Source organism: Rattus norvegicus, chromosome 18, assembly GCF_021556685.1.
Source record: "Rattus norvegicus strain SHRSP/BbbUtx chromosome 18, alternate assembly SHRSP_T2T, whole genome shotgun sequence".
NCBI classification, from domain to species: domain Eukaryota; kingdom Metazoa; phylum Chordata; class Mammalia; order Rodentia; family Muridae; genus Rattus; species Rattus norvegicus.
In genome coordinates, this window is record NC_141551.1 from 85,742,876 (window position 1) to 85,755,395 (window position 12,520).

Genomic DNA, 12,520 nt, shown 5'->3' on the forward strand with positions numbered 1-12,520 from the left:
TCTAAGAAAATGTGTTGGTTCTTATATAAGAAGCCAAGGTTTTCTTTAAAGGGTTAATGGATTCAGGTTAAGAGAATATGACAAACAAATTATAAGGCTTTGACTAGGATAATATGGGTGTCTTAGGGTTTATATTGCCCCAAGATTGCACCACCCACAATGGAATGGGTCCTCCACCATGGATCACTCACTAATTGAGAAAATGCCTTACAGCTGCATCTGATCTCATAGAGGTATTTTCTCAACTGAGGCACCTTTCTCTCTGATGACTCTAGCTTGTGTCAAGTTGACACCCACAGCCAACCAGTGTAATAGGCATCACACATGCAATGTTTGTGAATAACACAAATATATTGAGTTTACTGTGGTTCTAAGCCCATAATGTGAAAAGAAGTTACATATACATACACATATATCATATGTATATGCATATATATATATATATATATATATATATATATATACACACACATATCAAAGAAGCGCAGAAGCTCAGAACATTTTCTGGGATATATTTTATTACTCAATCCTGTGGAATGTCCATACATTTATTCCAATGATAAAGAACACAGCAGTGACAACTCAGTGTTATATGTATCACTTAGAAGACATTGCATGACTCAATAGAATAACCCCATCACTGTGACATCCATCTTGATGAAATGAATAATACAGTTACTACCAGCAATCATCTTGAAACCAATATGAACTTAAACTTTCAGGAATGTGACCTACTATATGTTTATAAGTCTTTAACATTCAGAAGAAAAGATCATAGACTTTAGTAGTGTTGATCAGTAATGTGCAACTTAATTTCCATAAACTGCATAATCCTTTATGTGTAGAGACAAAGAAGACATGAATTGGACAGTCCACTGTAGAAACTATGAAAAAAGTTATAAAAAATAAGGCTTAAAGTGTTTCTTCATGATTATGAATAAGAATCTAAATTATTTGCTCCCTCTCAAACTTTTATTAGCACTTTCAAGTCCAGAGTGACTTATCCCTAAGTATTGCAGGTCTGGTTGCTGTGTCACATGTGCATCAGAAAGTGGCAGAGAGGAGAGAGGTTATGTCTACACTCAGTGTTGTGATCTATGAACATCTGAATGATTAGAACTCTAAAATGAGCCTGAAACAGCCACCATTGTGGCATGGGACAGGGGGGTGGGGCGTTCAGACAGGGAGCTAACCTGAGACTGTACTTAGTCTGCCACTATGCAGGTCCCCACACTTCCCAAGACTGGGAGCAAGCCAGAGAATAGAAGAACCCTGCATGGCACTGAGAGCATTGGGGAAGAGTGAGCCCAAGATAAACAATCCTCACATGGGGTCAAGTGGGAGAGAATTGAGCCTGAAATGACAACCAGACCAGTGTCATGGGATCTAGACAGGAAGCTAACCTGAGATGACTACCAGTCAGGTGTTGCATAGGCCTTGGGGGGTAGATCTTGATGAAAATGACCCCTGCCTGTTGTCATAATACATGAGAAGGGCATAGAGACTGCCCCTCGCTATCTCGCCAGCAAGAACACGTGGGGACACATGAATCCTACTGCAGCTAAAACGTTTATTGAATCTTAAAGAGAGGGCCAGGGGCGCCGGCATGGCGCGGCTTATATACACCCTAGCGAGGCGCATCCACACCTGATTGGTCGCTTACCCATGATCTCATTAGGCACGCCCTGGAGTGGGCAAAGACCTGGCACGAAGGCACTCTTGCACATTCGCACACAATTAACTTTCTGAAAGGAAGTCAGCTGGCGCGGCGGAGGCCAGCGCCATCTTGTAATGGCAAAGCTATCCCGGCTTTCCATGTAGGGTGCAGTGGAAGCCAGCGCCATCTTGTGGTGGCGAATGTTATTGTGGCTCTCCACAGAGACCACTCCTCAGACCCCACTCGGAAATCCCAGGCACCACTAAAACGAGCAAGTAAATGGTGGGAAAATGGAAGAGAAAGAGAAACAGAAGGATGTGGACACAAACAAGAGTAGCAGACTCTATTTTCCTCAATCTTCTCCCATCCATGTGAACATTTTCTTTTCAACATGGCTTTTCAAGATGTAAAGAATGAGAGTTAGAGTTTCTCTCAGTGGTGATCTGACACACATTCAGAAGCCAGGACCTTCTCTGAACTGGTTTTTCCAAAGAGCTAGGCCTTCTTCATTCAGTGAGCAGATATCTCCCAGTTTCTAGGGTCTCCCAAGTCTGCAACAGACAGCCCACTGATCAGGTTCACACAGAGTCCAGAGGTAAACAGTGAGCAAAACTTGAATTTGTCTACCCAAGGGTGTTCCTCAGTCTCACTAATCTAGCTTCTTTGGCTTTCTTATCTGTAGAACCTGTAAATCACAAATGGGTGCTGTTTCAATTTCACCAACAGAAAACAAATACACTGCCTTAGTATTAAGAATTAAGAATTAATTCTTCCCATGGCTGGAATACAGATACACCCTTAGTACACCCTTAGTGTACCTTTAATACCAGAACAGTGATGTCTAATTCAAGTGCAGACAAAATGATGAATCAGAAAAAGCTTTGACAGAATGAGTCACAGATGGGATATGCCGAACTCTAATGAGAACAGACAGAAAAGAAAAGCTACTTAAGAGCAGTGAAGGAAAAGGGTGGGCAGTTCTGTGAATGCAGTACAACTCAATTTGAGTTCAGTGGAGTTTGTGCAGTTCATGCAATTAGGGTAGTCAGTGCAGCTCAGTTCATGGAGTTCAGAGGTAGTTTTTCCAAATAAAGCAATTCAGTGAAACGCTGAGGGAAGCCCATTTGAACAAGTTAGCTTGGAGAGAAGCTTTGAGCCAGAACAGTTGAGTTGAACCAACTACCCAGAGTTCAGAAAAAACTAAAAAGGATGCGCTTACTCATCAGCAAGTCTCTGAGATGACAATTGCATCTGATGAATAAAAGTTGAATTTATACTGTCCTGTCCCTGTTAGGAAAGTACCGTTCCCTTGGCTCTTTCCTCCTGCACTTCTGTAATGATCCCTGAGGATCCCCCATTTGTGGATGAGCATTTCACAGTCTTTCGTTCTCTGCACCTTGATCAGTTGTAGGTCTCTGTCTGAGTCACTTTTACAGCACTATGAAGAGACACCATAACCAAGATAATTTATAGAAGAAAATTTCTAATGGGAACTTAATGTCAGAGAATAAGTCCATGACCATAATGGTTGGGAACATGACAGTAAGCAGGCATGATGCTAGAGCAGTAGCTGAGAGTTTTTATCTGAACCATAGGCAGAAGCCAGGAGGAAAACTAAACAGGAATGGCTTTTGAAACCTCAACGCCTACCCCTAGTGACACACCTCCTCCAACCTCCATACCAATGCCATATGTCCTAATCCTTCCCAAAAAAATTCTACTAACTGGGGAATCAAACATTCAGATGCACAAGCCTATAATCTTTCCTTTAGAACATCGTTTCTATTCTTCTCTAAAGTGAGTTATCTGTATAATTTTCTTTTTCACGTTTGCCTCTTCTTGGTTTTGTATCAACTTTCTACTAGCCTTATTGGATAAACTAGTGAATATTCTCTATTGCTCCTATTACGGGAAGTTTGAAACAATTTGATAGATACTTTTATGTGCCAAATAATTACTGCAATAAAGGATTTTCAGACAGGTGTTAAAATGGTATTCTGAGTTTATTCTATGAAAATGTTTCTGGAAGTCTTTAATGACTGAATAAGAAACTTAGCCAAGTATGCAGTCTTCTTCAATGTGGGTGTGTATCATGCATATTCATCTTAGATAGAACAAAAAGGTGATGGAACGGGTGGGGATCCACACTGTGTTGGGACATAACTGTGTTGCTACTGCCTGAATTCTTAGGTTTCAGAATTATATCACTGATTTACACCTTCAGAGCATGGGTCTTATTTTGTGAACCACCTCCAATAAAACTTTTCCTACTATTTTTGTTTTGCTGGAGAATTACCAGTAATAACTGATTTTTTAAAAATAAAACTAGATCATAGATCAGCATACTTTAATTACTGAGCCTTTCTTTATGGAATTATTTCAAATCTGAATTAATTTATACAAAGGCTAATTCTAAAATCAATTTTATTCTTGAATGTGTTTTCCCTGCTTTTAAGGTTTGAGCTTTAAACTTTTACATACCTATTTACAAAGATGTCCATCCTATTAACTGCCTCTGCATATATAGTTGTATTGGTTACTTTTCTCATAGCTGTGATAAAATACTTGAAAGAAGCCATTGATTTTTTTTAAATAGTTTGAGAGGATGACAACATGACTGGGGAAGGTGCTGAGGAGAGGCAGGTGTAGGGCAACTGGTTACATTGCATTGGCAGGGAGGGAACAGAGAGCCCAGGTTCAGTGAAATTTGGAAGTCCTCACCTTAAGGCTCTGTTTCAGCCAGCTAGGCATCATACATGCATTCAGGTTTTTAGAACTTCCCTAGAGAGCAAAACTAGCTAAAGAATAGTTGCTCGAATACATGAGCCTGTGAGAGACACTTCTCACATATTGCCTTGTCCCTTTCTCCCTCCCTTCTCCTTCTACTGCTCTGCCTTTGCATGCTCTGTCTTCATAACATAAACTCTAAGACCTAATGTAACCCAAATCTCCTGACGCTTCATTCTTATTTTTCAAAAAAAATCTCATCTAAGTCAGTGACTGCCACAGGGACCTACAGTTTTTTTAAAAAAATACTATTTTTATAAGTCATAATGTAAGAACGGATGAAGGAAGTTGCAATACAAAAAAATTATACTCAGGATTTCAGTCCACAAATAATCAGGAAACAGTAAAACATAACCAAGATGTTATAATTAACTTCCCCTTTTTTAAGTTTCTGAAGATTTTCTTTTTATTCTTTCACATTTTCAAACATGTTTATGATGAACTTGGATCACTTACACACACACACACACACACACACACACACACACACACACACACACACACACTCGTCCCCCTTGTCATACTAAAACTATTCTGGAAGACCTACGTATACTTTCGTGTCGGGTGGGATAGGAGGGGTGATGCTGCTTGCATAAGCAAGGCAACTTAAGAAAATGTCACATACACCACCAGAGCAGCTGTTAACTGTCATAGTTCTGTCATCCACATAGTAATGGACCAATTTATATGATTCTAAATAGGTTTACACACAGAGGTGTCAGAGCTCAGCAATCCAGTCTTTTAATTTACAGCACGATTTCCCATTTATTAGTGTACCATCCCGGTGCCCAAGTGTGTTCACTGGACTTGGTAGCAATCTTAAAACATGTGACAAAACCTAGGCTTGCAGTGCATGTCGGACCCTACCTCTCCTCAAGCACTAAGCTCGCCAGACAAGGTCATACATGCATTCCGGTTAGAGTCCTGTAGCACATTTGCGCCATCACAGGAAGAACCCCGCACGGATTCCCACGCTCTCCAGATCTCTTACTCAGAGAAGACTCCGTGAGAACTTGAATGCGCATGCGCACTGCTCGGGCGCATGCGTCGCATTCCGCGCATGCTCACAAGCTACCACCGCTGGGCTACCGGGATCCCAGGAGGAGGCCGGCCTACCCCGCCCCGCCCCGGTCCGGGTGGGAGCTGTCCTGCGTCCCCGGTCTTCCTCACTTTCCTTTCCGGAGAGGCGGGCGCCTGGCGCGGGCGATTCTATGTCTCTGCGCGCGCTCATCACGGGATTCACGCCGCGCTCCATGGCGAATGCAGCGGGGCGGAGGAGCTGGGCGGCCCTCCGGCTCTGCGCTGCCGGTGAGGAGCAAGCGGGGCGGTGGGGAACGGGTAGGAGGTTGGCCCGAAATGAAGCCCGACAGTGGGGGCCGCACCTCAGGGTAATTAGGATTTCTACTCTGCCTCCTCGGTGGGTCAGACTTCCTCAGTGGGACTCTGCGTGATCCGCCGCCCAATGCTGAGAGGCCACTGCTACCTTCTCTGCGACCAAGAAGGTTCCTTGAGTATGGATGGAAGGACGAGGATTTTGAGCCCTAACTTGACATAGGTTCTGAGTCTTGTTACAGTGGAAGGCTTTTCTTGACCAACCTAAGAGAGGGATGATGCCCAAGGGCAGATCCTGGTAAGATGTCCAAGACTGGTTTGAAGAGGCCAAGCATCTTTAAAGCTCTCAGCCATCTACTTTCAGCACGGAGTTTTTGGGTTCTCTGTGGTTCACCCCTGACTCAGCCACCGATTTAGAACCCCCTGTGAGCCAGGCACTGCCCTGGAATAAGAGTTAGAACTAGAGTCTAGTGTTTTCTTTTTCTACCTGTTCTGAGGAATTGCATTTGGATTTGTCACTAGAGACAAAAAGTTTTTATCTCTAGGCCAGCAAATTAGTGAAAAGGAAAAATTAAAACGAGTGGAAATATGTAGAATTGTGTAGAAATATGTATTATGTGTATTCACCTACAGTGCTTGCCTTTCGCAACATGATATTGCATGCAGAGTAAATTTTTACTGAGTGGATGAACTACTTATGCTTCTGTGTCACTTAAACCTTATAATGGATCGTTGGTGAGTGTTTTTGGTACATAGTAAAAAAGTTCAAACATTGTATAAGCAATTTAGACTTAAGGTAAAAATCAAAATAGTAAATCATTTATTTTCTACATTTTGTTCTTTCCAGTTATTTTACTTGATCTGGCTGTCTGTAAAGGATTTGTAGAAGATCTAAATGAATCGTGAGTATATATATATATATGTGTGTGTAAAATACTATTAAATTCTATTTAATTTTGTCTACCTCAGATGCCATCAAAATATCCACACATGAATCTAATCTTTTAATAATAGGTATCGTGGTGACTGATATTAACATTGACAATTTCGTTTCAGGAGTTGTTTAACATGCTTCCCGTTTACGTGCAAAATGGAGGGGCGCCCCAGAGAATTTTGCTAATAGTTCTAAGATGAAAAACCAGCAAATATTTCGATAGTGTTTCTTTCTTTTGGTTTAATAATACAGAGTTACTGCTGGAATTCAGTGTTTAATGAATAGTATAGCAGGTTTATTCACAAGACCTTGCTCGAAGTAGGTGGGAAGTCAAACTTCATTGCAAAACTAAAGGTCAGTCTTTTTGCCTTGACTGTAGCTGATAACAATCTCTTCCCTGGTAGGCCACATGGGTTCCTTTCCCACACCAGATTTGGTATACAACCAGTCTCTGGAGGAACTTGTTGTCAAGGACTCAGGCCTCCCATGCCAACCAAGCTCATGTATACCAGCACTTGTTAGTATCTTTATTAGAGACTTCACCTTTTTCATGCACTTTGCTACTAAAATGTTCTTATCAAGGTCTCTAACTTAGTCACTTTCCCACTTTCAGAGAGGCAGAAGACTTTTCTTCTGTGTTCCTCATAAGTGAGATGGATTTCCCTGTCCATTGCACCTGCCTGATGCTTGTATGGTTTCATGATGGAAACAAACAATACCTACCAAGAAACTACCATCCTTTTTATCTTATGTCTTTCATTGTTAAGAGTAGATGAATCAGGACTTGTTACTTCCAGTTTTCCGTGTAGGTGTGTGTTTGAAGTTTGTAGTGTATGTACATGTATGTGAACACAATCTTTGCATGCTTATGCAGAGGACAGATGGTTACTCTGATAGTCCTACCCTTGCAGCATCTAGCAAACCCCAGCACTCTTCCTGGTTCTATTCCTGTAACACTGAGATTGACGGTATAATGTTAGCTTTTTTTTTTTTTTTTCTTGAGGGTACTAAAATCTAAATCCTGACCCTGCTTGCACAACAAACTCTTTTACTCACTGAACAGTTTCTGCAGACAATTTCAACTTGTTCCTTGTGCCCTTCAATCACCTTGGCACCCAACTGTTAATAGAATTGCTGTTGTAAAAGCTTGATCAATTGAACTCTTAAGGATTACCAAGAAGTATGAACATCCCATGGGCTCTAGTCATAGTGATGAGCACTGAGGTTGTATTTGAAGATTGTTTGTAGAAAGTGTGTATTTAATACCTGTATGGGGGAGGGGGAGGGGATGGGGGGGCTTATGGACAGGAAACCAGTAAGGGGAATAACATTTGAAATATAAGTAAAGAAATATATCTAATAAAAATTTTAAAAAAGAAAGTGTGTGGGGTTGGGGATTTAGCTCAGTGGTAGAGCGCTTGCCTAGCAAGCGCAAGGCCCTGGGTTCAGTCCCCAGCTCCGAAAAAAAGGAAGAAAGAAGAAAAAAAAAGAAAGTGTGTATTTGAGGAAAATTCTTTGAAATCAGAAAAGTAGCTTTATTTAGCTCAATGATGGGGCTTGTCACTCTCAGCCACCTTTACACACTGTTCTTATAATGGTAACTCTGCCTGAGGAGAGGGAAGTTTCACCTTTGGTAATCATTTTGCTCCCTACATGATGCTCACCTAAAAGGCTCTTCCATTGGAAAATATTAATAGAGTATCTTGCTTGTTAGTTGAATGTGAAAACTGAAATATATCTTGTGATGGTACCGGCCGGTGTTGCCATTCAGATCCAAAAGACAGTACCCCATGAAAAGGGAATTCCAGTGTGATAAGGAACCAAAACAATATGAAAAAACATGTCCCATTTGTTGCATCCTGATGAAAGCTAAATAATACTATGCAGGGAGACTTCTGAAGCCCAAAGTCAAGCTGTTCTTATAAGATGAAACATATTGGACCCCTTGGGTTGTCTGTAATATCATCTAGACCTGAGCCCCAGTCTCTGAGTGTGTTTTGTCATCCCGTACTTTGGGCTGACTTGCTCCGACTCTTTCTGGGCCTCTGTGGCAGATTTGCTTCCTGTTCAGGTTTTCTAAGAGCATTGCATCTGATGGTGGCCCTGGAGTTATGAATGAACTAGCTGATGGCATTTTACAAGTTTATTATAGCCTGGAATGAATCTCAGACATGTGATCCCAGTGCAGCAATTCTGGATTTGTTTCACAGATATTTTATGGGAACTGCATTCTTTACCAGGAAATGATGGGACTCCTTCTAAAATCCAAGTTCTTAATATAAAGAAGGGACCAATCTTGTAAGCAGTCTTTTCTGAGCTTCACCTAGCCCCCTACATTACAGGTTTAAAATGGAATAGAGGAGTAAAGAACTGAGACATACACTATCATCCCTCAAGACTCATGGAGATTAGTTCTAGAATTTTCTGTGATAACAAAGTCTGGATGCTTAAGTACTTATTTGTATGTATTTTATATACATCTTCCTTTGTGTTTTAACTCATCCCTAGAGTTTATGTAACACCGAACAAAGTATAATGTTAATAGTTTTGCTGTATTGATACTGGAATAATGACAAGAAGTGACTAATACTGTTCAGTGTAGAGGAGCCCCTTGCTAAGAATGGAATACCAGATAAAGGAAGCAGACCACATTGGTGGTTTTCCTCCAAAATTCTCCTTTCTTTTGTTGGAATTTTTTCAATTCTTTTGTCATTTTTCAATTTTAATTCTTAAAATATTTACTAAATAGCATAAGATTTAGCAGCCACTGAGTAAAAATTTTATATAAAACTTTTATTTAGAGAATTTGTTCAGTATTGATAAATTCAGTATTCTTAAGTAAGTTGTACATTTGTAAATCATACTAGTTGCAATAATAACTACCATTGGCAGGGATATTGTTTGTGAACATAAATATAAAATCAGATTTTTTTTTTTTAGATTTAAAGATAATCGAAAAGATGACATTTGGCTTGTTGATGTAAGTATGTAAATTTAAGTATCATTTTTGGTCTCCCTTTTTGCAAAGAGAACAGTCTGTTTTCTCCGATATTGCTACTTGTATTTCCTCCCATATGTATGTAGGTGTGGTATGTGTGCATGTATGCATGCATATTTGCAAGTGTGTATTCACAGTGTACATAGCTGGTGTCTGTGCCTGTGAAGGCCAGTGGTTTATGTTGTGTTCTTCAGTTGCTCAGCACCTTGTATAACATGAGACAGGCTCTTTCACTGATAGATCTCAAGATTTTCTCTATTTCGCTATTTCAGTTAGGTGTCTTGCCCTGGGCATTCCCTTTCTCTTTCTCCTGTGGACTAGGATATGTAATCTAAGTGGCATGTACCCGGCTGGGTTGGACTTGTGTTTTAGTGATCCAAATTTTGGTCCTTAGAGGAGTATGGCAAGCTCTTTACCAGCCATCTTCCTACCCCTATTTAGATTTTTATATTTAAATGACCTTAAGAACTTTCAAGTTCCTGACAAAGAAATTTATTTTTGATGAGATGCTGAAAGTGAAGTCATTCTGTGAGAAGCTGGGACCATTTCTTTTTCTTTTTTTCTTTTTTCTTTTTATTAATCATTCCATTCTTTTACATCTCAGATGATATCTCACTTCCTGGTTACCCCCCACAAGCTCCCCCATTCCAATCTGCCCTCTCTTCCCTCCACTTTGCCTCTATCAGGGTGCTCCCCACACCCACCCACCATCTCCCACACCAGCCCTCCAGCATCCCCCTGTGCTAAGGCATCAAACCTCCACAGGACCAAGGGTCTCCCCTCCAACTGATGTCAGACAAGGCCATTTTATGTATCTGGAGCCATGGATCCCTCCCTGTACACTCCTTGGTTGGTGGTCTAGTCCCTGGGAGCACTGGGTGGTCTGGCCAGCCAGTGTCGTTCTTCCTATGGTGTTGTAATCCCCCTCTGCTCCTCCAGTCCTTCCACCAGTCCCCCCACCAGGGTCCCTGAGCTTAGTCTGGTGGTTGGCTCCAAGCATCCACATCTACATTGGTCAGCTGCTGGCCAAACCTCACAAGACCATTTCTTATAATAAAGTTGTGGATTATATCTTGAGATTATATTATGATTTCAGTATCGACTTAACTCATTTCTTTATTCTTTTACAGGGTTGAGTTATTTTAACATAACACATTTTTATATCAATACTGAGCAAAATTAGCAAACTTAGGGGTTTGCTTTTACATGTATCAGAAGAAAAAAAACCAGTATAACCCATGAAATGGAACAAGATAGCAAAATTGGTGACTGTTAAAGGTAGAAAATAGAGCTTGAAAATTTACCGCCTAATTTTTTCTCTTCTTATTTATGTTTGAACATTTCCATAGTGTTGAGTTTAAAAATAAGCCTCATTTCATGAAAATTCATAAATATTATGTTAACATCATATAACTCAAGAACCTAATTAAACTCTGATGATTCTGAAATTTGAAGTGCTGTGGTTGTAATCAATCTGACTTGTCCCTGTGCCTAACCTCTCAATGATCACCCATATCCTGCCAGTGAAAACAGAATTCAGCTAATGCACCTACCTCTGTCAAATTTTCGTACTAAGAACAGATGTTTACAGTGAACACAGGCTGCATATGGTATTGTGCATACATGTTTATCTAGTGGTCTTATCTTAATAAATATGGACACATTTGCATAGAATTAAAGATTTTAAATCAATGTTTCTATTCTAAATAGATAGCAATAGTCAATTAAAATGAAGTTAAAATATTAGTTTTGAGGTATGTATCTGGATTCATGTGTTTTATTTTGTTATATTGCCACTTAAAATTATCTTGTCTGAAACAGATTAATAGTAGGTTACTTAAATAACTTCTTTAAATTTATGGTTTATCTTCATGGTGATACAGCTTTTTAGTGTGTTTTCTTTATTTTTGTGTAGTTTTATGCACCCTGGTGTGGCCATTGTAAAAAACTGGAACCAATTTGGAATGAAGTTGGGCTTGAAATGAAAAGTATTGGTTCTCCAGTTAAAGTTGGAAAGATGGATGCTACTTCGTATTCTAGTAAGCTCGTAGTTAATAATTGTATTGTTCTAATAATGGAAATATTTTAATTATAACAATTTTTAGGGTAAGTAGAAGAGACGTTTTGTCATATAAAGTTATCTTAATAATTTAAGATTATATACTTTGAGTTAAATGAATTATCCATTAAAATTGTAATGCACGGTGTGAGCTTAATCTTAATCATAACACAGACATGTAAGCCCTAGGGCCAGAAAAGTTGAATTTGTAGGAATAAGCTGAGGAAAAAAGATAGAACAATAAGTAGGCATTTAAAAGATAGATTGAGAAAAAATATAAGTGAAGATTAGGAAGATACTGAAAGTTGAAGATGAGATTAATGAACGGGTACAGAAACGGAATGAATCTGAGACAAGTACATGGCACCTCATAAGCCAGATCTGCCCTGCTCCCTGTTTTGTATACTGCTGTGTAGACTGTTTTCATGCATCATTGTCAAAACTGAGTTGTGACAGAAACTATATGTCCCAATAACCAAATGTTTACTAGGTAGTCTTAAGGGAAGTGATAACAGAAGAAATTAAACTTAGAGAAGTCTGGGGTATCATAGCAAACTGAAGAGCATGGCTTCAGAGAAAGCAAGATTGGCACTGCCAATTGCTTTTATGTGTGACACTGAGAAAGTTTAAGACCTTAAACTTTTGCTTTATTGGTAAACAATTCATTGTGATCTTTCTTTTACTGGTTATTTTGAAGATTGAATGCTGTGACACATGTAAACTCCTTTGTGTTCAATAAGATTGGTTTCCTTG

At 39.8% G+C, this 12,520-nt stretch overlaps 1 protein-coding gene and 1 non-coding gene across 3 annotated transcripts in view; both read left to right on the plus strand.

Moving 5' to 3' along the window:
- The first annotated feature begins 999 nt into the window (after positions 1 to 999).
- LOC120098384 (small nucleolar RNA SNORA17) lies at positions 1,000 to 1,129 on the plus strand. The gene has a single exon (XR_015643196.1). It is a non-coding gene; the product is annotated as a small nucleolar RNA SNORA17 (small nucleolar RNA).
- A 4,394-nt stretch (positions 1,130 to 5,523) lies between these two features.
- Tmx3 (thioredoxin-related transmembrane protein 3) overlaps positions 5,524 to 12,520 on the plus strand; it is a 32,920-nt gene continuing 25,923 nt past the window's right edge. Inside the window, exons 1-5 of one of the 2 annotated variants that reach the window (XM_087593511.1) lie at positions 5,524 to 5,752; positions 6,410 to 6,511; positions 6,624 to 6,678; positions 9,651 to 9,690; positions 11,624 to 11,747. In XM_087593511.1, the coding sequence (XP_087449637.1) occupies positions 11,690 to 11,747 (58 nt within the window). In that variant the 5' untranslated portion in view covers positions 5,524 to 5,752; positions 6,410 to 6,511; positions 6,624 to 6,678; positions 9,651 to 9,690; positions 11,624 to 11,689. The remainder of the gene's footprint in view (positions 5,753 to 6,409; positions 6,512 to 6,623; positions 6,679 to 9,650; positions 9,691 to 11,623; positions 11,748 to 12,520) is intronic. The other variant, NM_001400798.1, reaches the window with a different exon arrangement.